At 38.4% G+C, this 27,795-nt stretch overlaps 2 protein-coding genes across 2 annotated transcripts in view; both read left to right on the forward strand.

Moving 5' to 3' along the window:
* Nucleotides 1–1,207: 1,207 nt before the first annotated feature.
* On the forward strand, nucleotides 1,208–12,292 carry nipsnap1 (nipsnap homolog 1 (C. elegans); the record flags this gene model as incomplete). The annotated part of the gene is made up of 10 exons (XM_083904656.1): nucleotides 1,208–1,287; nucleotides 3,550–3,677; nucleotides 5,052–5,097; nucleotides 8,107–8,201; nucleotides 8,356–8,426; nucleotides 8,546–8,686; nucleotides 9,332–9,363; nucleotides 9,514–9,608; nucleotides 10,891–10,974; nucleotides 12,174–12,292. The coding sequence occupies 10 exons, from the start codon at nucleotides 1,208–1,210 to the stop codon at nucleotides 12,236–12,238; spliced, it is 837 nt and encodes a 278-aa protein (XP_083760782.1). The 3' UTR covers nucleotides 12,239–12,292.
* A 2,243-nt stretch (nucleotides 12,293–14,535) lies between these two features.
* Nucleotides 14,536–27,795, forward strand: part of castor1 (cytosolic arginine sensor for mTORC1 subunit 1) — a 34,457-nt gene continuing 21,197 nt past the window's right edge. The window contains exon 1 of the mRNA XM_083904500.1: nucleotides 14,536–14,654. Within this exon, the coding sequence (XP_083760626.1) occupies nucleotides 14,542–14,654 (113 nt within the window). The 5' untranslated portion in view covers nucleotides 14,536–14,541. The remainder of the gene's footprint in view (nucleotides 14,655–27,795) is intronic.

Raw genomic sequence — 27,795 nt, forward strand, 5'->3', positions numbered from 1 at the left:
ATAAAGTTATTTCAGCGGGAGTTTGTTTATTTGGTAAAAAGAAAGGTTACATTCACAGCTTCTGTGTCATTTCAGCATTTGAAATATGGTGTTGCCGAAGTCATTGAACACGGGTTCTTATCGAGTCTGATTCTTTTTAGGTATGATCTGATGTGATGTTATATAATGTCAGTGGGTAGAATGATAGAGAGGATCAGAGAGCACCACATTGTGTATGAAAAGAACTGAAAGTGGGTTGAACAAAAAGGATTTAAGTAGCGCATGACAGAGCCTGATAGAGAAACCAGCTGTGAGAGAGAGACACGGTTAGATAAGAGGCCAAACAACACAAAACAGAGCAGTCGTTTGGTTCTAAATGCCTCGTGTATACACCATAATATGTAATATGGTAATACCAATATCAATAATAATAATGATGGTGATGATGATCATATTATTATGATAATAAAACATTTCTGGTAACAACATTTCATGCCTATTTAGTGTGGTTTTGTGTTTTGTATAAAATTCATTCATGCATTTACTATATTTAAGTGTGGGGATGGAGAGTAAAAGACCAGAATATTTAATCCTACTTTTGGATACACTATTGAGGTAACTGATGTGCAAGTTTTATATTCTGCAAAAACTACATGGCTCAGTAGAAATTATATATATTATTTTTGCCCTGTAATATTTTATATGATGTTGGTTGAAGTAAATATGTGTGTGTGTGTGTGTGTGTGTGTGTGTGTGTGTGTGTGTGTGTGTGTGTGTGTGTGTGTGTTTGTGTGTGTGTGTGTATGTGTGTGTGTGTGTGTGTGTGTGTGTGTGTGTGTGTGTGTGTGTGTGTGTGTGTGTGTATATGTCTTTCAAATTGTTTAAATGTCCCTGTTCTTCCTCAAATAATACTAATAATATGTAAACTATGTATGTAAATTAACCAAATATCAAAATAAATAATAAAAATAATGATGACAATAATTGTACACATAGTACTTTATCCATAAAGTTTTCGAAGTACAGTGCACGTTGTCATCTTGTCTTTCACGCTCGACTACTCGGGTCTGATCGATCGATCGTGCGTATCGATCCCTGCGTCCTACGTCACTGCGTCACTTGTGTGATGGTTTTAATTTGATCAGTGACAGAGTCAGACAGCGGGGTAAACATTAACCTCTCTGGGTTGTTTACGTGTCAGAAGACGTGTTCTACTCGACTGTGAAACATGGCGGCGTCTCCCTGTGTGTGGTTTAAAGGACACAAGATGATGCTCAGGTTTTCAGTCAACGTGCACCGGGCGAGCAGGTGAGTTTAACCCTTAGTTATGTGTTAGTTTAAGGACTTACCTGTTTAAATACCTGTGGGCTATACTTTAAAAATACAATTCTCAATAAAGTGTTTTTGAAGCTAAATGAACGTCTGAACTAGAACAGTGTATGTTACTGTTTACTTATAAAACCCACCATTTCTTCATGTAAAAACACCCGATCAATTTACTTTCACTTTACTTTACTTCCAGTATAATCTAGAGGACAGTCCGGGTACTAAAGTATAATCTGTTTTTCTGACAAACCAAAAAAAGAAAAAACGGCAATAGCGCCCCTTTTAACTTTTTTAGTTTTAAACCAAAAACGGAAAAATGGATTTCCGTTTTTTATTTTTATTATAATTTTTTTTTTTAAATGAAAAAAGGGGGTCGCTGTTTCCGTTTTTTTCGTGTTTTGGTTTTGTCAGACCTACGTGAAGGTATTATAATATAATAATAATAATATAATAATAAATATTCACCACAGGGGTGTGCAGTGACTTATATATGTCACATGTTATGTATTTTAGGCCTGAGCAATATAGCTTTTTCTATGGCAGATGCCATTTTCTATGGCAGATGCCATTTTCAGTGGGTGATATATAATGCATAGAACAGTTGATTGACAATAAATCATAGTCAACACTCATGGTCTGTCTCTTAATTATGCATTGTGTGTCTGCAGTGCAATAATACATTCAATGTTTTAAAACCTATAAAGTAAAGGTATACAAACAAACAAACTTTGGGGTGAAAAAAATAAATTTTGTGTTTCGCTTTCAAGAACATAAACGTAACAACTACATAAATAAGTCATAATAATAATATCTGCATGTGGATATTAATGCCAATTTTAGTGAATTACACATCTGATTTGTGTAGATGTAAACCAAATATTAATTATAATTAAACTGCATATCATTTGTGCAAATGACAATAAATGTTACCCCATGTTCTGGTATAAAAAGCCTTTAACGTATAAGTTATTTCAAAATGACTTGACCAAGATACACTTCCTAATCCTGTCAGATTACTGTATCTGTGTTGCATTGTGTTGTACTTGACGAGGCATTTCTCAAGGCCACCTTTAATCATTTACAGCTTCTCTGTGTGAACTTTGTTCTGCGACAACCTGAGCCTGCAAACATGCAACACCATGTTTTTAACACTGCACAACAGTGCGGGGTTGTTGTGTTTTTCCTCAGGGTGCCATGGGAATTTTATATCTAATTATAGTTCCTGATTAAAGCTATTGGCCCGTGAGATTATTGAAACATACATCCCACTGACCTTGAAAGTTTGCAAAAATTGAAACTAAAAGTTTAGAAAGCATTTGTAGATTAATAGACCTTGAAAGTCTGGTGTAAGAGTAAATAAAACGTGGTTGCTCCCCTGATCCGTCAGCAAGCTTACCAACAACTCTCCTTGGGCTGTTGTTTGTACAACACTAAGTGGATAAAATGTCCTTTTATTTTATGTCCAGCTGAGTCTGTGAGCTCTGTTTACCACTGCCATGGCCATTAAGTCACATACTATTTTTAACACTGTAATCTTTATTATTGATATCATTAATTTCTCCATTTAACATTTTTTCAATCCTTACTATCCTTACTCCTAATCCTTAATTTTACTTTAAATCAGTGGAGCCTTTGTATTTTTTGATATGCTTTGCTGTATAAAAATGTGCCAGATGAATTTACCTTGCAGATAGATTTTATTTTATGTTTTTATGTCCTTTGCATTAACCCCCTCTTGTATAATGTATAACTTCTAAATCTTAATTGGGATAATTTGTTTCCATGTTAGTGTCATTTTTATGCTGTAAATGAGTATATCAGTGCTCAGAATGGAGCATTTTTGCTATCATCTCCACATTGCTGTGCTTGGAAGAGCTCCACTAAGTACAACATACAGTTTTTCTTTGTTTTATTTTTTACTTTTAGAAAAAGTCAGTCAAGCATATTTAGTGAAAGCAGCCTCATGGATTGTTACAGTATTTCACAAAGTGGATGATATTGCACTTTTATTCACTCTAGAGTGGGTGAAAGTAGTTTTATGCCAAAGACACAAGCTACAGCATTCTGCCCACTCACTCATACAGTATGCATGTTTTTAAATATCAAAGCATAGTAGCACGACTGTCTTGTAGCCGATATGCCATGCACATCTTCATGCTCCTTTTTTAAAATGGTTACAACTTCTCTGTTCTGTGTTGTAGCTTTGAGCCTTTATGAACTTGTCTTTCATGTCGTTTTGTGTAGGAGGTTTTCAGAGCACAGCGACAAAAGCTGGTTACGTTCCCTGTTTGTGCACAACGTCGATGCCAGGAAAGATGCCCACTCCAACCTGCTGTCAAAGAAGGAGACCAGCCACCTGTATAAAATTCAATGTAGGCACAAGACCTTTTACTTGCATACAAGGGACACTTTTTATTTTATTAAACTGACTTGATGCACTTGAAATGGATTCTAACAGTCATTTCTCTCCGCAGAAAGCATTGAAATAAATCACATGAATTAAAAGTGCATTATGTAATAAATCCAAAGCAACGAAATCTTCCCTAATATGTCACAGAGTCTCAGGAATAACATTCATATAACAAACTGATCTCACCAACAATAGCAGTACAGACAAAATATTGACATATAAAAAAAATATATTTTGCAGACTGCAAATCATGTTTATGTTTTGAAATCATGTTTTGGCATGTGGCGCCACCTACTGCCTTCTACCAATCATTGCACTCAGCTGTTACGTCTGAGCTACAATGGCGGAGATATATATATATATATATATATGTATATAAACACAGTTGCCATGGAAACGCGTCATGTGTTAACGTTAACTCCGTATAGTGCCCAGCACTATATATTAGATCATTTTTCATGATTTATTTGTTATCATGTAATATCCGTGAAACATTAGGGCTGCAACGATGAATTAATGGATTTTAGAGAGGTTTTTTGTTTGGTTTTTTAACAATTAATACAAGCTTTTTGATTGTTTTAGCTTCTTAAATGTGAATATTGTCTGGTTAATTTGCTCCATTTGACAAAAAAAAAAAAAATCATTAAACTAGGTTCAAGGTTTGATAAACTGATCAACATTTTATCTATATTTTATGGACAAATTGGACGATTAATCGAGAAAATAATTGACAGATTGATTCTAAAACTAAACAGTATATTTCATTAAACACTGAACAGACATCTCCAGCAGTGTTTCTTTGACAACCACTTTCACTTCAAGATGGAAATTGTGGCACTGAGGCCATCTCTGCCAAGATAAAAGTCTCTGTGAGTGAAAGAGCATTTACATTTTTTTAAACATAGTTTAACTCTCTTCCATGTAGGCTACTGCACTCTATTTACATTTTTGAAGCAATACAATGCCGTCGCATCATGGTAGGTGCACATATACATATGTATATATATAAATCTCTAGGCAACCACAACGCATACTATACTTGTTTCATGTATCGAGTGTGTAACCGAAGTCTGCAGTGACTGACAACTGTATCCATCCCATGTGGAGAGATTTATCATTCTCTCTGAGCTTTGATCTTTCTTGTGGCGCACGTCTCACTACGCAGGGATTTCAATTTGAACACCATCAGTTTTAGCCCGTAACGTATTGAAAGCAAATCTTCTTCTTCTTTTTTTTTACTCTTTGCTGAATTCAAGTGTGAAATTACCTTGTTGAAGAATTTGATTGTTTCTTGTATTTTCCATTTCTGATCAGTCTGAATCTCTGTCTTTTGTAGTTCACAATGTCAAACCAGAGTGCCTGGAAGCATACAACAGTCTGCAGTGAGTATGTTCACTGCTTTAACGCAACACTGTGCAACTTTTCTTTCTATTTTACCTTAAAATGAGAGCTTGACGATAATTGTAATGTTGCATTGACTTGCAATAGGCACTGTGATTGGAGCGTGTGTGAACTTCATACTCAAACAGCCAGAATCAAGCACAGAAAGTTCAAAAGTTTGGTGGATGGGAATGTACAGTCAGAACTCTGATCTATACATTCATGGGTTTTCTCCTCCAACTCATAACGATGAATTGAACAAATGTAACAGTGACTGTTGCCTGCAGAGGGCGCTGTTGTTTCCTTCAGCAACACAGTCCTGGTCAAACATTTGTACAAATTCTCACATTTAGAGGTTTTTCTTTTCTTTTCATTATTTGTGAAGACTATCAAAACTACGAACAGAACACATATGTGTTAAACAACTCTTTTATATTTTAGATTCCTCAAAGTAGCCACCTTTGTGCACTCTTGGCATTCTCTCATTTGGTTTAGGAGGCAATCCCCTGGAATGATTTTTCAACAGTTGAAGTATAGGTGCTGAGCACTTACTGTCTGCTCTGCCTTCACTCTGCTGTCCAGCTTAATCCAAACCATTTCAGTTGAGTTTGGGTCAGTTGATTGTGGAGGCCAGGCTGTCAGACACAGCACTTCACACGCTCTCCATTTCGGTCGAATAGCCAGTGGTGGATAACTTGTTTTTTGTGGCATTGGCAGCAAGTTGCAAATAGCAGTATTTGAGTACAGGTGGTGTTTGTGTTTATATACGAGCTGCCAAGCGTTACCATCCATCCCACTGATGAGTAAACAGTGTGCTTGATATTTGAACCTCTGTGGGTGAAGGTGAACATGTCTGTTGATGGTGTTGGTAGCAGTGCTGTTGTATGGTGATTAGCGTGATGGTTTTTTTTTTATATATATATATATATATTTTTTGGGCGTTTTATTGCCTTTAATTGATAGTTGTTAGTGGAAATAGACAGGAAACGGGGAGGCAGAGAAGGGGAAAGACATGCAGGAAAGGGCCGTCCGGCGCAGGATTCAAACCGGGGCCACCTGCAGTGAGGACTATAGCTTCAACATGGGACGGCAGCTCTACCAAGTGAGCTATACGCTGCCCCTGATGTTAGTTTTTAATGTGTAATCATCTGAGGATTGCTATGAGGTGAAAAATGAAATTTTTGTGATGACAATATATCTGTCAGTCTATTCAGCTCAATGATCAGCATTCCAGCCATTGATCCTAGAAGTTGTATCCTTGAATATATATATTTTTTTGTGGGGAAAAGTCATGACGTTCAGATGCACTACAGAGGGAAAAATGACTAAAGAGACCCACCACATGGGGTCACCTCGCTGCAGGCCAAACAGGCTGATGTGCATTGAGACTGATAGAGTTCTTACGAAATGCCAGTGAAATCCTGTCACAACGAAACCTTTTGACTATAGGCTATATTTAACTTCTGCATGCAATTGGAGAGTAGCTGCAGGCACTGGTGTAACCAACTTATTTAAGCTTATCTGCTGTAAATTCACAACTGTGAATAGGTGACTCTTCGTAACAGTTACACAGATAGATTGACACTGTAATGAATACGAAAAAAAAAAACAATCATTATCATGACATCATTAAAACAGATGGCATATAAAAAAAGTAAATGTCAAGTGCAAGCCTCTCCCACCCTGTCATTCTGCAGCTAATGTAACCTACCTGTAGATGGTGCAGCAGGTTGTAACCCACCAGTGTTGTGCTAATCAGGGTCTGAGAAAGAAGTGAAAATTGAAAAACTAAAAGGACATAGCTCTAATACGGGGAAAACGGCGACAGTTGCTATGGCAGCTCACTGGCTGGTGCTGAAATACCAGTGCCAATGCTAGCTGCAGATGCCACACAATGAACAAGTCCTCTCTCCACATACAGTAGCTCTTACATTTTCTGATTCGAAATCAACCTTTAATCCACTGAAAAAATCACAATCATTGATACTACCAAGATAGTCTGACATGACTACAAAAGACATCAATGATACTATAAAAGCCACTATCTGGGATGAAACATCCAAGAATACATCATTAAGATATAATTATATAATATAACATAGCTCAGGTCATGCACCAGAGTGTTCTGCGCAGGATCTTAGTTGTTCCTTGGATTGTGCTCTTCTGGACAGAGATCTTAGATGCAGTTCCTCCTGATCTCTTAAGCCTCACAACCCCAGGATCGTGCCTTCCACTTTCACTGTGTGTATGTGTCTGCATGTGAGTGTGTGACGGGGTTGCAGGTGTTCAAGCTTGATTGACTGCTTGTGTGCGAGAGTCTCGGTGGATCTTGGGAGCTGATTGTTCTGCACAGAAGGGTTCCAGTATAAGAGGCCCGATCATCCCAGCTGGTGTGGATTTTCCTTAAACCACTCACAGCCAGACTACCAGCAGACATTATGTGGTTGTTTTTAATACATTTTTACAATTATTTGTTTAATGAGTTGCTGGTGGTTTCTTTGGAGTTGGCGGGGGGGGGGGTGATTGGGTTTTGCCATAGGTCTGGTCTTAACAGTATGTTTTCAATGGTCAACCATTCCATGTAGGGGTTTGTCCTTGGAGCGTTGCATCGCTGCCTCTTCCTGTCTGCTGAGTTTCAGATACCTGAGGAATTCACTCATCACAGGAGGCATCTTCCTGATGTATTCTTGGGAGTTAGTTGTTTTATCCTAGGTAGAAGCTTTGACACTCATTAGTCCTCAGCCTCCTTCCTCCTGCTGGACTCAGGGTGCTTGACCCGAGTATGGTAGGCAGGACATTTTATACACACCATATTCCAAAACCAATAAGGTTGGATGTTTTTGAGTCAAGGTCTGACAAAGTGTTGGGTTTCCCCCATTAACGATGCTTCTTGCTGAATCACAAGATGAATTTGGCAAACCATTACGACCACAGGAATAATATCATGTTTAGGCCTCTAGTTACTGTTACAACTTATATATATGTATTTGTATGCGTGATGCTGGCTATAGGGCAGAGGTGCAAAAGAGGCTCCATCAGGACAAGGACTACCCGTGTGAGGTGGTTGGAAGCTGGAATACCTGGTACGGAGAACAGGATCAAGCCGGTATGCTGCAGTAGAACAATCAACACAAATTGTATTTAATTCATCACTGTATGGTGTTGTCATATGTGCTCTCTATGTATCACTGATGATGGTGTGTGGGTGGTCAAAGTGCTGACACAGTGCTGTAGTGACACCTGCTGTCCTTTTTCTGCAGTGCATTTATGGAGATACATAGGTGGGTACCCAGCCTTGACTGAATGCCTGAAGAAGTTGAACAATAACAAGGTTTGTTGTTGCACACTGTTTCTTCTTTGTCCCAAAATAGGGGGATTGACGAAAGAGGCTCATATGTTAAATGCAACCTACACAAATATTTATTTGTAATAATGTTTGCTTCTTGACAGGAATATTTAGAGTTTCGGAAAGAGAGAGCAAAAATGTTGATTTCCAGAAGAAACCAGCTTCTTTTGGAGTTCAGTTTTTGGAATGAACCTCTGCCCAGACAAGGACCAAACATCTATGAAATGCGCACATATTACCTCAAGGTATTCATATAAACTTAAATATATTTATGTAAGACTTACATGTATTTATTTAAACATGAGTCCATTATGTGAACTTCTTCTAGGTGAAGAGACCACAGTTATTACCAGTCTTTTAGTGGCGTCATGTTATGGCTCCACCAGCTTTATTGTTTATTTATTGTTTTTGATCATTGGCATTTGGTTTAGAATGACAGCATACTTTTTTTTTACATGACATAACAGCCTGTTTATGTTATTGTTAGTTAATGATGTGAATGAAGTGAAAGCGTTTATATCAGCTCTTAGATCAGCTTCTGACGGGATGTGTTTCACTGCATTATTGCACTGCACTTCAATATCTAGAGGAGAGCTCATTTAAAATATGAATTGTCTGACTGTTTTGCCCTTCCAAGGCTGTGTGTGTTTCCTATACGTACTCATTAATCTACATCCCATTATTAGTTCTTCAGAAATAGAAGAAATGTTTCAAACGAGATAAAAATCTTCGTGCTCCACTTTTGAATGATAGATCTCGTGGGATATAAGACGAGCTGCTCTGTTTTGCTGTTGCACTGGGTTGACTGGTTTGTGTTGGATCATGTCATAGCACGTTTTCACACTCTAATATAAACATGATAATATTTGACCCCTTGTTGTCTGTGTCAGCCAGGAACCATGATTGAATGGGGAAACCACTGGTAAGCCATAACAAGTTTAATCAAAAACTTCAAATACACATTATGTACCTTACTTGTCATATACCAATGTTTTTCATATTTCATATTGCATATTTTTTTGCAATGTAAGCAGTAAGTATTATACAACTGGATGTAAATTTCTTGCCACAGGGCAAGGGCAATCAAGTACCGTCAGGAGAACGACGAGGCTGTGGGCGGCTTCTTCTCACAGATTGGTGACCTGTATGTCGTTCATCACTTGTGGGGTGAGTATATAAAGTATATTATATTAAAATAGGTTTTTAAAAATGTCCTAATTGACCATTTAGAACAGAACATAAAAAGTTGGAAACACTGTTCTAGCGGATTGATTAGGACATTTTAATCCTTAGCTTTAAGGTGGCAATTACCAAGAGATATATGTTGCAATAACATGCAATAAATACATTTTGGATATCTGGTTGTTTACACAGGCATTGTACAGGTAAATGTACCTGCTAATGTGATATACATTTAGATAGGCTTGCTTGCTTTTACGTTTTATTAATGGGTCACACATAAATAATATGGCTAACCCAAAGAGACTTAAAAGACACCATTATTTAGACACATGGACCAGTATGCCAGAGTCGAATATAACATCTGAAGAGTTGTGTTTTTGATTTGCCCTTATTATTAGTATGTTGCATCACAGGCAGTTGTTTGGCTAACTTTAGCTGCAGCCTGTTTGAAGTTGGCCTTTGTGTTTTAATCACAAAGCAAAGGCTTATTGCTGGGCCCTTTAAAAAAAAAAAAAAAAAGAGCCATCTCATGTCTTTGTGGTGCAGAATCATGGAATGTTATGGCCTAAAATACTACTAGCTCCCTCATGTGGCTCAAAAAATTACTGCAAATACAAATCTGAGGTAAAAGGCTTGAAAAATCCTCTCTGTGGATCCTGGCATTGTCTCTGGAAATGACTGCTTTAGAACAGGACAACTGGTTGTTATAATGTGGAGTATATCACAAGGTATTTGACCTGCCTACAATTGAAGAATGGGGAAATAATATGTTAGAGAAGTGGCAGAATGACTGGTTTTACTGCTATTAAATATGCTCCCAAACAAAAAAATATTTGTTTATGCATAATGCATAACCCTCTCTTGTGAAATTGTGATTTAAAGCATTTATTTATTACATATTTAGTTGCGTTAGTTATTGTTTTAACATATACAGACTAAATGTACACTTTTCTCAATGTATCTACCTGTTCAGCAAACTTGCAGAGTGGATAGATGGAGGTTTAGTGGCAAACTGGGAATAAGGAAGCTCCATTCTCCCATCACACACACATAAAGCTACTTACAAAAGTTGCATAGTGTGACTCAAAATGAACCTGTTAGTATTGTGTACTATTGCCAATGAAAAAGGGTTAGAAACACAGTTTATTTGTGAAGAATAATCAAAATGATCAGATTATTTGTGGTATATTTCGATGCACAGTGTTCAAAGAGACTAAGATAAATTCATTCATATGTAAGGTGTTGTACTCTGTTTCTTTATTTTCAGCTTATGAAAGCCTCCAGTCCAGAGAGGAGACGAGAAACTCTGCTTGGTTAAAGGAGGGATGGGATTCAAGTGTTTATTACACAGGTAGGAATGATGTCCACATTAATACCACCAAGTCTGTGCAGTATTTTCTTATGTTGTAAAAAATGATGTACTACTACTGTGTATTTGTATCTATTCTGCTGCTGTTGAGGTTCGGTTATTGTTAGAAGTTAAGACAAACTATTTGGTGGTTGGATATTTCTACTACTCAAATGTTCATGTAAAAAGCTTTAGTTTCACATTTTGCTCACATTTCCTCCAGTAATCAATCATCAGAATATAGTCAAATATATGTGCATGGGTTTTCTCCAGTTTCCTCCCACAATCCAAAAACTTGCAGATTTGGGGATTAGGCAAATTGGACAATCTGCATTTACTGTAGTTGTGAGTGTGAGAATGAATGGTTGTCCTCATGTGGATTTGTGTTGGACTGGCGACCTGTCCAGGGTGTGCCACCGCCCTTCACCCTGCGTCAGCTGGGATTGGCACAACCCTCATGAGGAGGATAAAGTTGTAGAAGATGAGTGAATGGGTGAAAATAATGTTTTGAAATTTCTTTACGTAACATATGAGAGTGCAGAGGCAGATTGGTGCAGATTGGTGCACATCATTTGGAAAAGAGGAGGAAGTGGAGCAGATAAAACAGGTTTTCAGTAGCAGAGACATAGACAAGTAAACATTGTGATAATACAGTAAACTTTATTTTATTTTTTTTGTCAGTTTTTCTTGTTCCAGTCAGAGATTGTAGTCTCAACTGAACGTAAAGTCATTATGGTGTTGGAAATGATTACAGAATGTAATGGTAATAGAGAAATGACATAAGTGTAAGTCTCGCTTTGTTGTGTTGTATATGTATGAGTTATTCCCTGGGTTTTTATGGAACAATGACATGTTTTGACTGAGTTATTCTTTATAAATACGTACCTGGTATCTATGGTGGTGGTTGTTCCACTGATTAACTACTTCATTGTCATGCAGGCTTTGCATTATATAATATAATAATGCTGTATTTTTCACAGTGGTCGTTCTGTACTCATAATGATTACCATGATATGCTTCATAAAAACAATAAACATGATATAAATGGATACCTCGGTCATCTATTGCTATTTCATTTATACATGTTCTTACCTTTCAAACAATAAAATAAACCAGAGGCATTGCTTCACTGTCAGAGAGGACATCTTTTGAATGGAAATATCAACCATGTCTAACTGGTTTCTCTCTGTCTCCGTCCTCAGTGCCTCTGATCAGGAACATGGAGTCTCGACTAATGATTCCCACCAAAGGTTCACCACTGCAATAAGGAGACGAAGAAAAACATGTGAATTACCAGAACTTGTCAATCTACTGCCAGAGCACAATGGGATAAAGTTTGTAAAGCTCACAGTGATCCGATATGATCTGCTGGATGATCTCTGTTACTGCCAAATATGTAGTATGTTCTGATTCTCCACAGCACTGGTGCAGATTTTGTTAACATTTACAAAATGCCATATTGTGTCATTTACATTATGATTATGTAGAGTGAGATGCTGCTTTTTGTTGTTTATTATGAATTTATTATGGTCATAGACCATGTTTTTTAATATCAGAGATGGGAATCACATTGAATGAAATTACACTGAGATTATCCGCTATGATTGTGAATCACACGTTAATATACCTCGATCAATGAAGCATCTGAACATTATGTTGAAGACATTTTACAGTGGGATGAGTAAAGAGCCTTTAAGAGCACATTTACTCTCTAGAATGAATTGATCAGGCTTTTAAAACTAAAAGTTAAACATTTCATAGAAATGTGTTTCATGTGTATTGTTTGGAATATAAAATGTGGTACTACTAATACTTGAATAAGCTGAAAGAACAGTTTTGAGTAATCAATTACCAAATTACTTAATTAATTAACTTAATTAACTATGTTTGTGTTTTTTTAATAATTAACATTTTCCAGCTTCTTAAATGTGAATATTTTTTGGTTTATGTGCTCCATATAACAAGGAAATAATTGAAACTATTAAAAAAAATAGTTTTTGTTTGTAGACGAAACAATTGAAAATATCATAATTTCAAGGTTTGGGAAATACCATTTTTCAAACATGAAGGTATTTAATGGAGCTAATGAGCTAATGTGACTGTACAGCCCTTTGGTCAACTGTGTTGTTTTTTTTGTTATAGTGGATTTAAAGTTGATTGGACTAAGATTGGCTCTTTCAAATTGTCCGACCATTACATGTTGAAGTACAGAGGACCATCGCTTTGAACCAATGTATCACTTCAATCAACATTGACATCAGTATTAAAAAAAAACATTGAAAGAACAATTTGTTTGCGTAGCCTAAGAATAAGCTTTATGTATGTACTGTAACCATTGTCTTGCTTTTTCAAAGAAGTATTACATGCTGTAATTTAACTAAAACCTCTAGTGCATAACTTTTAAATTTAAACAATGTGCATTACTTTCAAGTATGACTGAAAACACAGAGAAGCACCTAGAAAAGTTTCTGAAGTTAATTCTACTGCTCGATAAAACCCAGTCGTTTAGCAGTTTAATGGGATTAATTTAATTCTTGCCCCTGTGTTGTATACTCACAAATACTCCCCGGGTCAGGTCTGATAGTTTTGCTTGTCAGAGCCAGTCTTATATGAAGTGTGTATACAAATATGACAAGCATGCGAATAATATTACATCGTTCTGTTTCTTAAAAGCTGAATCAAAATCAGAATACTTTATTAATTAATTTATTTATTTAATTTATTTATTTATTAATCCCCGGGGGAATTGTTTTTTTTTCCAGATGCTCCGTGCAAAGTATGTAAGAAATACAGCATGAGAAAACAAGAGCTAAATATACAGATGTAAATAAAACAGTAAAATAGGTAATAAAATATACAATAAAACAATACAATAATCAGAGGCAGACTAATAACATTGACAACAACAAAACATCACCAACAAATATGCAATGTAGCCTTAATGTGCAATAATAAATAAATAAATAAAAGAAAAATAATATAATAATATATTTTTATTTTGAAACCCAGGAAGTGGACACAAAAAAACTGTAGCTTTAAGAAAAATATGCACTGTAGCCTTAATGTGCAGTAATTAATAAATTAAATTAATAATATAAATTACGGAAGCGTATTGCATTCACTTGAAAAAAAAAAAAACTCCTGTTTTTCTCAGTAATTAATTTTCGGTTTTACGGAGTCATTTTTTTTATAACAACCTGGACGGCTTGTTTAGTTTAATCAAGTTTTACTTTGATCTGGGTTTAAGTAAAGAAAAAATAATTAAATATTTTTTTATTTTGAAAAACTCTGTAGCTTTAAGAAAAGGGGGCGTGTCGTAACTGGGTCTTCCCTTTAATTTGAATATACAGTAGGAGTGAGCCGAGGTTGTACTCGACTTGTTTCGGGTGTTTTTTCGTCCTGTGAGGCAATTAAAAGGGGACGCGCTGCTTGTCCGTAGTCGGTGATGTTTTCCACGCGGACTCACCTCTAACACCTTCATGATACAAGTCAGCTAAGAGGCCGTTTTCTTCGCTGTATGCTCATTCACACACACACAGAGGAGACGCTGCACCGCTCGCCACCGACAACATGGACCTCCACATATTGGACCACAGACTCCGTGTCACCAGCATATGCAAGAGCGGGCTGGAGAATTTCACACATCCGCTCATCAAGCTCATATTCCTCCGGAACCGCACACGGTAAGAGGAGTTTTGAGTTTTGTGTGTTTTCCGTGTGGATCATGTTGGTAATCCAGTACGGATATTTGAGATAACCTGCAGCTCTCATTCATCGTCAGTCAGTGGGCTGTTTGCTGCTATTGCCTCAGCCAATAGCAGCACACTGGAAAGAAATGCATGCAACTTTTTCCTTCTTGTTGTGACAGTAGTTTATATTACTGCATATCATTAGCCACAGTGTCATCACCTGATATTAGGAATGAGACAATATCAAACTATCAAAGTCATTAGCTAATATCTCCTCAACACGATATAAATAAAGTGATTACAGAAATATGCACAGAATGAATGCATATCAATGCATAACACTGATTGAAAAATAAGAATCCGTTCAATTGTTGTGTGCGTGGTCTTGACACATTATTAATAGGGAAGGCTTGGCATCATTTTTTGTTTGTTTGTTTTTCCATACAAATATCAGAATCTTGAATATCAAATCGGTCAGTTAGGTACGGTGTATGTTTGCTTTGCATTTGTGTTTTGCGTTTTGTGATTTGCATTTGTGATTTGCATTTGTACAGAGCCCTGCTAGGGTCAGGTGTGGAAAAAATAAAAATCGTTTGTAAACTGTTCCCTCAGTTTAGTAAACCGTGGCCCCGGTTTTGGAAATCCGTGCCCTCGGTTGTGACTCATTTGACACTTCATGGAAAGAATATCTGCAGTAGTCCAGTGGTTAAATAGATGGACCCGTACCTGGAAAGTTGTAGGATCGAATACTGCAGGAGTTAAATTGGACCTATACCGGATGTTCCAATTAATGCTGTTTTTTAGTGTATCTGTGTCATAACCTTGTTTACGAAGCCCTGAAGTTTCGAAACAAACAGTTCAGCCATTGCATTAATAAATATATTGGGTGTGTGGTGGTAACCTCGACTGGGCCAGCCATCAAGTGTGCCGTTATTACCAACTTTATGTCGAATACGTTCGCAAGCTTACTGCAGCGTGTGGAAACTTCCGGTTTTCAAAATAAAACATGGGTATTAATGTGTAAAAGGTAATAACAGCACACTTGAAATGTTGGGGCTTGACCGCAGTCTCCTGTTGCAGGACTGCCCACTTGGAGTGAGACATCGTGGCATGCGAGTGAAATGTATGGCCGGCCCAGTCGAGGTTACCACCACACACCCAATAAATGTATCAATACTTTATACAATATGCTTTACGTATTAAGAATGCTTAATACTCATAATGCTATAATAAGATAAATAATATTGACACTCTCAGGATTCAATCCTACAACCTTCCCGACACAAGTCCATCAACTTACCCACTGCGCAAAGGAAATCGCATGTTCGTTGAGGTAATGCTACCACAAATGCCGCCATATTACCCTCGCGGTCATGGTTCAAGTCCCGTGTCTCCCCGAACTTCTTCAATTGCAAGCTACATGTAAATAGATGGTTATGGTATTAATTAACCAGTTTTTGCTTGTAAACATTTCAGGGTTTATTTAGTTTATCATAATGACATAGTATAATCGAGTATAATCGTTATATTATAACATGTATAAGTTTACCAACATTGTGTGCTGTATGTTAATGTTAAAATATTTTGTTTAGAACGATTATTGACTATTACCAGTAAGCAATATATTAATTAAGACACTTCAAATTTGTGCATGGGACTAATAAAGGATTTTATATTATGATGTGCATCGTATTTGAATGAAAAACAAAACTTAATGTACAAAGTCTTTTTAATACAAATTTATTACAAACAAATAAAAACAGTAATAAAATCAGTAAATATGTAAATGAATGTATGTTTATGTACTGTTGCCTATAAAGTTTGATTACAATATTTTTTACCTCTTCTCATGAAATGATTGTGACAATGTGATTTATTCTTGATAGATAACGTGTATCTGCTCAAAACTTTATTGATCAATATCTAATGACATATAATAAAGATAAAATAAATCAAAATGTCCAACTTTAATAGTGTATCTGCCTTACAAATATATTTTTCTGTCCATACAATGTATTTGTTGATTATGCTTTTACCTTCTTTTTTTTATATCATAATTCAGAATATAATAAATAAGCATATTCATAAAACAATCAAAAACACATTGACTTCTCCATTCATATCTGTTTTGGTCTGCTTTAGATAACTGGGGGTCCAAATAAACAATAAAAGCAAATATTACATTGGTAAACTGTGTGACAATTACACGTCCTAGAACATCTTGTTCTAACGTCACTCTTAACATTTATTAACAGTATAGTGAAGTTATACGATTTCAAACTAGCTTAAAATTGTGACTGTTGTCCGCGTGCTAAAATAAATGGCGAATTGTCCGTCTGTTAATTTTAGTCGTTCGTCCGCAGTTACAGTATGCAAAGCAAATGAATGCAATAATTAACGTTAGGGTGTTGGATAACTAGCACCGTAAGTATGCCACATCTTATTTCCACATAATAATATATATTAAATATGATACAAACACTTTGAAACTTACTGTAAATACACGTAAATGTAGCAAACTCTCGGTCTGTCCTGAACGAAGCTCAAATGTTGGTAGCATTACCGATTGTGATTGGTCATATCGTGGTAGCCCACGGCGAGAGCTGATTGGTTCTCGCCATTCTTGGTAGCAGGGCGGCATCTGATTGGTCAATTTCGTGGTAGAATTCTTGGTAGTGATACGCAATCTGATTGGCTCTCACGCGACAACAGTAGCTCGACAGACAGGTGACAGGGAGGACTATCGCTGATATTGTTTTTTTCAAGTGTCAAAGGAGTGGGATACAAAACCGAGGGGACAGATTACTAAACTGCTTTGTGATTTGCGTTTGTTTTTGTGTTTTGTTATTTGCATATTTGTTTTGCGTTTGTGTGATTTGCGTTTGTGTTTGCGTTTGTGTGATTTGCGTTTGTGTTTTGCAATGGTGGTTTGTGATTTGCGTTTGTTTTTGTATTTTTTTTTTTTTTTTTTTTTTTTTGCGTTTGTGGTTTGCGTTTGTTTTTGTGTTTTGTGATTTGCGTTTGTGACATAAATGATATTGCGTTTGTGATTTGTGTTTTGTGATTTGCGTTTGTGACACAAATGATTTGCGTTTGTGACACAAATGATTTGCGTTTGTGTTTTGTGATTTGCGTTTGTGTTTTGTTATTTGCGTTTGTGATTTGTGTTTTACATCTCAGGGCCACAGTAGTTAGGTCATCAGTCTGTGAAAAAGTGTCACTCTTCATGTGACTATAGCCATTTCAAAACTAACTGTATAGTATATATTTTCAGCCTGGTCACCTAACAGTACAGTGATGGCAGATATCTCTCTTAGTGAAGCATTTACATTATATTTAGGAATACAGATCATATCAGATTTCACTTTTTTAATTTTGCACATATTGCTCTAGCATTTTCGGCCATGTACGGGTGGATACTGATGCTGTGAAATACACGAGTGCATTCCTAATAATTCACCCCAATTTCACTCGGCAGGCCTTTGAGTGGGTTACAATTCCCTTTAAGACACTCACTTCCATTAATAACATGTCTGCCAGTAGGGACAGAATAAGAAACAGATTATCACCAGTCTTCTCTGTCTGCAAAGTCCATAAAGAAAATCAGCGATTTTACATCCCGGCTGACAATCCAGTTAATCCAGTGCTGCATTGTTGAAATCCTTTGTTCAGATTTGCTGTGACATATACTTTTCAAAATGGGGCATCGGTATTCCTGCAGCTCCTGTGACCAATGATTTTTCTCCATGGACTTTGGTGGTTCATGGGAACTCAATGTTTATAATGTGTCGTGACAACCACACTTAAAAATTCACCATCACTTTAAAAAAAGATAATAATTGGTCATAAGCTCCGGGAATAATTGGAAAGATGCAGGCTCCCTGTGCAGGCACTATAAAATAAATCACTGTCATTTGCAGAACAGTTATGAATTGTCCCAATCCTATTAAGATCTACTTGATCTTACAGTGGAGATATGATTGTGTATTGTTTTCTACTAAACTTTAAAATGCACACACTGACCAAAGCTAAGCAATGCTCCTCTCCTGTATTTTGGTGGGGGTTTGTTCTGCACATTAGTACCAGTTTTAACGTAATCCCCGGACATTTTGCCTTTGTTATGTAATTGTTTATTTCTCTGTCCGTGCCACATGTGCATGGTTAGGACAAGTTTTCTGTCCCTAGCCGGCTGTCATCCAGATGCAGTCACACTATCCTCAAGAATGTGCTTATGGTAAACAGGTTTAACCCATTCCTGCATGCTTACATGGAAACCAAATAATCACACTTTGACATTCTGAATATGTCATTATTGCAGTTATGATGTTTACATGAGTAACTCACAGAAACTCCCATTCCTGATCAAATGTTATGAGGGCCTGAGAGTCTGATGACAACTCTACATTATGTTCCATACTTAATTTTTTTTATTCATGTTAATGTTATTAAAAAATGTTGTTTACATTGCAGTAACTATGGTTACATGGACAGCAATAATCTGGCCTTAATCTGACAAAAACATTGGAATGGTTGCCAATGGAATATAGTGTCTTCCATACTTATGTACTTGTCTACATTACATGAAATGTTGTGGTTTCACCAATAAAATACATTCTGATTAAGACAACTACAACATAATGAGACTAAGATCATATCATCCCATCAGATTACTACATTATTACTTACAGTTTTGAGTATAACCTTATTCAATTCTCTTTTCTTCTTCATGCTATTGTTTTAAAAATAATAATGAGGCATTTGAACAGCCATGATCCAAATAAAGTCATGCAATAATCAGATTAGGACACGTGTAGTATACTGATGATTTTAGCCACTTTGTCAGATTATTATGTCCTATGAGTAGTGTTTTGGGAGCAGTGAATTTTTTGGCCTGGCATATGTACTGCAAAATTTTGAGTTGTCTTTTTTAGCGTTGGGTCGGGGGTGTGGATTTCTTGAAATTAAGCTGTTAAGAACATTTATTTTATTTTTTTAAGAACAAATAAGTTAATGACAATTAATGATAATTGCTCCCAGGTTAGCAGCCTGGTTTTTCAAGGGCAAGCAGTAATGTACTTCCTTAAATCAGTAGGCTGTTTTGTTGTTGCGCATGCTTTAAAGGTCATCACTGCGGTGTGTGTGTGGGGCTTTGTCTCGTTTTTCCTGTTATTTTTTCTCAAGCAAGGATGTATAAGGGTGATGGGAAAGTGGACTGGTGCTGGTGAAGAATAAGTTCAAAAACAAGCCCGATCTCCCTCTCGCTGGCCCCTGTCATTCATTAGAGAACGACAATCCTGCCAAAGTGTTTTTGAAAACAGCCGTGAGCAGATTTTTAAGAAGGTATTCTGCTTTGGCAGGCAGGGCTTTGCTCAAGACATATTAGAAATAAGAACCTTGATTTGATGAGGCCCAGTGTCTCTAATATGAGCTGCTCTGTTGAAAAGAAAAGTAGAGATGACTTGACCTTTTTTCCATAATATTGATAGCACAACCTTGAGTGTCACTGTCAGTCTAATGTCTCTAAGTCTATAATGCTGGGATAATGGGTAACTAATTCTACTCGCTAAGCAGTTTTTAACTTCTACAGCTGCGTAATGCGCCATCCAACCGTGGATACCCCTCGAGCCCTCATAGTTCGCCGGATACGCAATACAATTTTCCGCCCGATCAGTAGGGGACCTTTTTGCTGTGAAGCAACAGTGCTAGCCACAACACAACAAGCATGGTTCAACAAATGTCCTACAATAAAAAGCCAACCGCATGATTCAGTCTAGCAAGGCTGCTGCTCTGATCCAGTGATTTTGGAGTACTGCACAGATGCCCATACTGTGTATTTTCCCAAGAGAAAACTCAAACGTGTGCTAATAAATTTAGATCATGCGTGATGTATTAGTAGTGGGGTAGGTATTAGGAAAGAGCTGTTTACACTGAAGCGTCAGCATTGTAAAAGATGTGAATGAACCCTTCCACAAAAGGCAAATAAAAGCCTGTGGATCAGGGAATTGAAAGCAGTTTGTTGACTTTACGGGCACAGTAATAATTAAAACAGAGAATCAGCAGAATGAATCAGTACTCCACACAGTCCTCCTTTCTTCTTATCAACAGTGGCTCAATAACACAAGCTTGAGTTGAAACAATGCCTCAGCTGAGCCAGAAACCCAGTTTTCTACTTGTCTGCTCCAGGGACCTGTGGAGTGTGAGGCCGGTCTCATCAGATCCACTAAGCTGCCCCTCCTCCCCATGTCTCTCCCAAAAATCTTCCTAATTTTTACATTAAAATGTAATCACTGGGTTTAGAGGAAATTGTGAAGGATACACACAGCTCGGTCAGCCTGTGACGATGGAGTTGAGATTGCTTTCTTCAAAATCTCCTGTCATATTTTCTCAGCTGGAGCATCATGTGTGAACACCACAGACAGCCATCACTGCCTCTACACCACCATCACCAGCCGTCATTTTGTTCACTTGGATCAAAGTCCAGACGCTTATGCAGAGCTTTGTTTTCATCTTCCCCACTCAACCGCTCCCTGGCTACCTCTTGCTTCCTCATCTCGTCTTTGCTTGTTTTGATCCTCCTCCTTATGTTCTTTCATGCTTCAATAGAAGGGAGCTTGTTTTCATAAGCAGCCAGTTGGTTGATCTGATAGGACAGAATGTACTGATTGTAATACACAAACTGCCTGTCGTTCAGAATTTATCGCAGTACACTTAGCTTGGCTGTGCATAAGATTGAGGATACTTTTTCCTGTAAAACAACCAATGTGAAGCCAAATGCACATTATGCAAAAGACACTAAAATTGACATCGGTTAATTGGTTAATACAGATCAACATCTGGGTTTTGACCTAACGAGATTAAGTAATATATGTAATACTGACATTTTCTGTAGAATGTTTTTTATGGTAAATATATATACATAAGTGTGTGTATATATACTGTATATATATATATATATATATATATATATATTTTTTTTTTTTTTACAGTAAGCGCTCCCCAGTCTAACAAGTTCTGTATCTGTATTTTTTCCTTGGGATAACACCATATTTATCCCTGACGATTTCATCATTATTGACACATGATGATAAAGTGACAGCAGTGCTTCATACAAAAAGACAGGAGGATCGAAGGAAAAGTGTGGATAGAAAGGTTACAATACATGATAAAAAATAAAAAAAAATCGATAGATTTTGTAGCGTTGGTGCAAAATCACCAATTGGTGAACGTGCAATCTAAGATAAAATCTAAAAGCACGTCTTAAGCCCAATTTATACTCCTGCGTAAAGTGCTCTGCGTAGCTACGCAGAGTCCTCTGCGTCGACGCAGAACCTGTCGAAGAGCCTCTGCGTCGTCTCCGGGTGCACGGAATATTTTTTAAGTGTCCGTCACTCCGTCAAGGGACTACGGAGACGGCAAGAGCTGCGATTGGTCCTCAGGACAGGCCGAGCTAAGCTGCTCTGTGCCGGCTCTCAGTGCGCTCCGGGCGTCCTGACAGAGGCGGAGCTGATCCCCGCCGATAACGCCGCTGCCGAACTATAAATACGTCATATCTTAACACACACAGCACATGTTTAGACTCTAAATGGCCAATTTCTCGCCTCAAATTATCTTAAAACTGCGTTCCGTGACACAGAAAAGTGAGAAACGGCCACTTTTTCAACAACAACAGTCTTTCTCTCTCTTTCTTTCTCGGACGCCATTGCTCACTGTAGCCAGAAGCACAACAACCTTGCGCAGCGACCCCTACTGATCGGGTGGGAAATTGCAGCGAGTGTCCGTCACCACGACGCAGAAGTATAAATGCTCGAGGCGTCTCCGTGGTGACGCAGACGGATAACGCATACGCAGTCGGAGAAGTATAATGTGGCCTTAACACAATATGCAAACAAAAAAATAAATAATGAAACGTGTAGAGCGGTGTCAGAATCTGATGTGGGAAAGCTGGAGTCACAGTGGTGAAGAGGAGCAGAGCTGGATGCTGTGAAGAGTTTCTCCAAGACTTGATAAATCCATGCTTCAACTGTAAAGGACAGTGAATACAATTACACATAAAATATGTAACGAAGATTTTACTTTCTTTCAGGAAAACAAACCTTTCAGCAAAATATACCAACTGGGTGAGCTGTGAACATTCTAATGTTGTCTATATAGACCAGGGGTCACCAACGTGGTGCCCGCGGGCACCTGGTAGCCCGCGGGCAGCCAATACGGTGCCCGCGGGCTCACTTCACTTCACCTCACTTGCATGTATCCATATGATGGCTCAGTAAAATATCTTTGATATTGTTTATAAAAACTGGTAATCGTTAGGAGTAAGCACTGGAATTTATGTGTATGCAATTGAATGCATAATATTAATCATTTAAATGGTAAACAAAAAAAAAATGTTAATGTGGTAGCCCTCCATATTATTTTTTATCCTTAAGGTAGCTCTCTGTCTCAAAAAGGTTGGTGACCCCTGATATAGACGTCTTGAACAAACATGAATAACAATAAAACATTTGAATAACACTGACATTATTGTCCAGCGAAAGCAAGGTGACTCTACTTTGCTAACAGTTTACGTGTATATAACGTGTGTGTAATTGTCTATCAAACGTTACGTTTACAAAGTCGTCGCTTCACTGCCGACAACTATATCACATCGATTATGAGCAGAAATAGAGTGGAGTATTAGCGTCAGTCTTACCTCTCAGTGACGTCTTCCTGCTCGAAATGGAGACCGTAAACCCTCTGATTTTACAGGTTTGCCTTTGGTGTCTTCTCAAAAACTCCAAAGAAGCTTAGCATAGCTTAGCATAGCCGACTTGAAGCTTTCACCGATCTGAATCTCTGACCGGCAAATAATGGGAACTTACTGCTTGTCCTTTCGTTGTTTTTACTGCACGTCCCGGTACAATTTAGCACCATAATAAAAAAAACCTGTGTAATTTGCAGGTCCGTAATGTATTCGCCAACTAATTCATCAAGGCTATATATTTAATAGACATTCAACTTCCCAGCGGTGAAATATCTCTTTAAATTATATGCCATGTTTGTAGTAGAGCTGTAAAAAGCAAACTATTGCTTGCAAAGTTTGCATTCCACTTTTTTACTGGCATCTACTTTTGAAAATGCTGCCACACTGCTGATGTCTTTGACATGGATGCGACAGGAGGACTGACTGTAGCCTCAAAATTCACGTCTAATTAATGGTAACGCTCATCTGTCTGTGGCTCATTAGCCACGGAGCAACAACAACCCACTGGGCTGGACTAAACCAAAATAGTGGAAAACAAGGGGGGTGTTCTCTGAAGACACACTGTTACCTGTGGAACACAGGTGGTCTAAAACACCCCTATTAGCAGTTGGTACTTTCCTCCTAATGAAATTCACCATTAAAAAAAAAAAAAAAAAATTAGTCGAGCCAGAGCGTGTTGACCAATTAGTCGACCAGTCAACTTTGACTTTACAGCCCTAGTCCTTGGGCAAGACACTTAACCCCACGTTGCTCCTGACGGCTGTGCCGGCAGTTTGTGAATGGGTATGAAAGATGAGTGATAGAAAATGAAAGTGAATGGGTGTGAATGGGTGAATGGTAACTGTAGTGTACAGCAGCTTTGAGTTGTCATTAAGACTGGAAAAGCGCCATATAAATACAAAACCATTTACCATTTACCATTCCACTCCTGAGATACATGCTACACTACCGAGCTAGGAAGGTGAAAGGTGAACAGGAAATAATTGGGGAGGAGGGGGTGGTATTTTAACACAATGGACCAGCTGAGCTTGACAGCACACTGGACATTGGTATTGAGGCCACATTATACTTCTCCGACTGCCTAATGCGTTATTCGACTGCTTAACCACGGAGACCCCTTGAGCCTTCATAGTTCTCCGCCGTGGTGACGGATACGCACTGCAATTTCCCGCCCGATCAGTGGGGGTCGCTATGCAAGGTTGTTGTGCTTCTGGCTACAGTGAGCAATGGCGTCCGAGAGAGAAAGACTGTTGACTGTAGCTGAATAACATTGAAACAGTGGCCGTTTCTCACCTGAAATAAATATTCTTCTGTCCCGGTATGCAGTTTTAAGATCATTTGAGGCGGGAAATTGGCCATTTAGAGTCTAAACATGTGGTTTGTGTATTAAGATATGACATATTTATAGTTTGGCAGCAACGTTGTTGGCGGTGATCAGCTCCGCCTCTGTGGACGTTCTTTGCGCACAGTGGCCGGCACAGAGCAGCGTTATCTCGGCCTGTCTGTGCTGAGGACCAATCGCAGCCCTTGCCGTCTCAGTTGTACGGAAGCCTGGAAGGGACATGGAGGAACTAAAAAAACAGTGTTTGTGTACTTTTGCGTGATCTCGCAAAGTTTTGCGAGCTCTGTGGAATCTCGCAAGATCTGTGGAGTCTCGCAACGATATTTCACAAGATACTCCCTGTGCTTATTTGCCCACAAAATGCCTCCTCACCGCAGCCCTCAAGAGTTATGGCTTTCAAATCTCCTAACACTGTAACATTCCCACAAGTACTACATATATACACATTCAATACATATATTATATATTGTATGGATACCGATTTATTTATAGTGTTGAAATAATTTATAAGATTGAGGGTATGGATGTGTGGCGAGAGAGTGGGAGTGGAGCAGAGCGCAGACAGTGGCAGAAACAGCTGTGTTCATTTGTTTTTGTTATTGCAGACAATAAACTATTTACGCAAACAACACCGTATCTCCGTCCTTCCAGAACGAACTGTGAGTGGGAAGCTCACATGCAACAGACACTTATGGTTGTATTTAATGCACATTTATGTCAGCATAACACTAGGGCTCATGTTTGTCAGAGCACAACATACAGACACAATCTTATCAAGGAATGTCATGTCTTCATCCTTACATGTTAACACCATGTCAATCGGTACTTTGACAAAATAGTGTACTTGTTGTACTTGTACCTGGACGGTTCCAATCACCCTTTCCACATGAATTCGGAGGCGGACAATTTTTCTTGTACTCTCCACATCTCTTGCATCCAGCTGACAGCGTCCGTTTGTGAAAGCGGGGCTCTTTACCTTGGCACCCATAAGTCCCACACTGTGCTGTATGTCATCCTTCCACATCCTACTGTGGAAGGATATGTTAGCGCGTCTTACCGCCGCAATCCAAGCGAGCCGATGACTTGTTGTTATCTCGGATACTTGGTCTCCGTGGTTGCGCTGTTACACCCCACAATACAGCAACGGTTTACCATGGTTGAGATAGTAACGCCAAATTAATTAAATTAAGACACACGACTGAGAGGGAGTACGTCTATAAACAGTGCACATTGGTCCGAGTAGCAGTAGAGAATGCCTCCAACATGGAGGCCACGGCAAGTATTGACGTCACGATGCCCAATCCCTATAACACGAGACCACACAAAAACCTTGAGATCGCACTGACTTTGCGAGATAACGCAGAAAAAAAAATGTCATGTCCTTTTCCAGGCTTCCATACCGTTGTCCCTTGATGGAGTGACGGACATAGGCCTGTCACGATAACAAATTTTGCTGGACGATAAATTGTCTCAGAAATTATTGCGATAATCGATAATATTGTTGTTCTGAGATAATTTTCATCTAATACAATGATAATGGTATAATAATGCAGGTACACCTTTTCAAAGAGAAATAAACTTTTATTTTTAAAGAATATTTAACACTAGAACACAATAAATTAACAAACAAGCAAAAACAATAAATAAAATGGGTTAGCTGCACTCTGCTGTGGTAGGCTACGCCAGGAGTCCCGCCTCCCCACACACCATGCGACTGACAAGTGACTGACATGAGGGTTCACTCATCGTTACTCTGGCTTTACACGGCAACGCTCCCGGGTGAAACCGTCAAAATATTTTATCAGATGTGCCTTTCGTTTAGACGGCGACGGCGTTTTTGGGGCTTAAAAACGCAAAAAAAATGAACCCACCCTCCAGAGTGGAAATCTTAAAAACGCTCCGCTGTCGCGTTCCCGTCTAAAGGGCTGAAAACGCAAAAGTGTTTTCTCAGCTGCTCACGCTGGCACGACGCTGAAGTTGGCACCACATTCGCCTTAGGTTCTCTAAAGAGAACCGGGGACGAATGTGGTGCCAACTTCAGCGTACTTTTCAGCTTACTATGTTCACTTCACTATCATTGGTTTTGCATTTATTTACAAATCCATGGTTAAAAGCCAAAGTTAACGTGACGTCGGTATTCATGAAATCCTCTAGCGCACATCATTAGCGTACTCCCATCATGCCTTTCGCTATTCTAGTACGCACCGAACAAGTCGATAACAGACGGCTCGTTCACATAGCTGAGAGGAATTATGGTAGTGACCCTACTGCGTATGGTCTATGGGCCCCATAACCCGGAACGCAGAAGTCAAAAACTTTTTTGGCATATGCGCTGGGTGAGCAACTTCATAGGAATGAACGGAAGCAAAGGGGCGATGCTCTATCCAGTTCATATTATACATCCATTAGGCCTGGCAAACTCGATTCTTTTTAAGGATTCAGGTTATTCTGAGTCACTCACTCAAATGATCCGGGTTATGCGAGTCACTTGAGTCAGTATTGCTAAATCGCCAAGAAAACTCAGTCCTAGCCCCATTGTCTCTAACCACTAACATAGTAGAAAGTAGAGCTTTCTACTATGTTAGTAGAAAGCTCTACGGTAGAGCTGTCAGAAGCCGGCGAGGGAGAGAGCGAGCTATTGTGCCCGTAGCAGACGAAGCAGAGAGAGTGTCTGTTTATACCTCAGACTTCCTGCTCGGTCAGTGGAGGCGGGACTTCCGCTACAAGTAAAGCGACGCTTGATTTGTTCTCTCGGGTTTGTCCTTACAGGCTCCAGTAGAAACATGGCGTCTCGCTGCTAACAGTGGCTATGCAACCGCGGCCCGTGACCATGTTATTTTATATGACTTTTTGAAACACTACGAAAATGAAACACAAACTATTATACAGCGACTAGACAATGCAGGAGCACATACTATGTATAAAATAGAGGATTTTGGGTCATATAAACCCATAAATACTACGCAGTGTCCCTTTAAAACAGTATGCGCAGAGAGCTCGAGGGGCGGGCAAGAGAGAGTGAGTGAGCGAGTGAGGTCTGCGCTCTTGGTCAT

Source organism: Microchirus variegatus (genome assembly GCF_963457635.1).
Source record: "Microchirus variegatus genome assembly, chromosome: 18".
In the NCBI taxonomy this organism is placed as follows: domain Eukaryota; kingdom Metazoa; phylum Chordata; class Actinopteri; order Pleuronectiformes; family Soleidae; genus Microchirus; species Microchirus variegatus.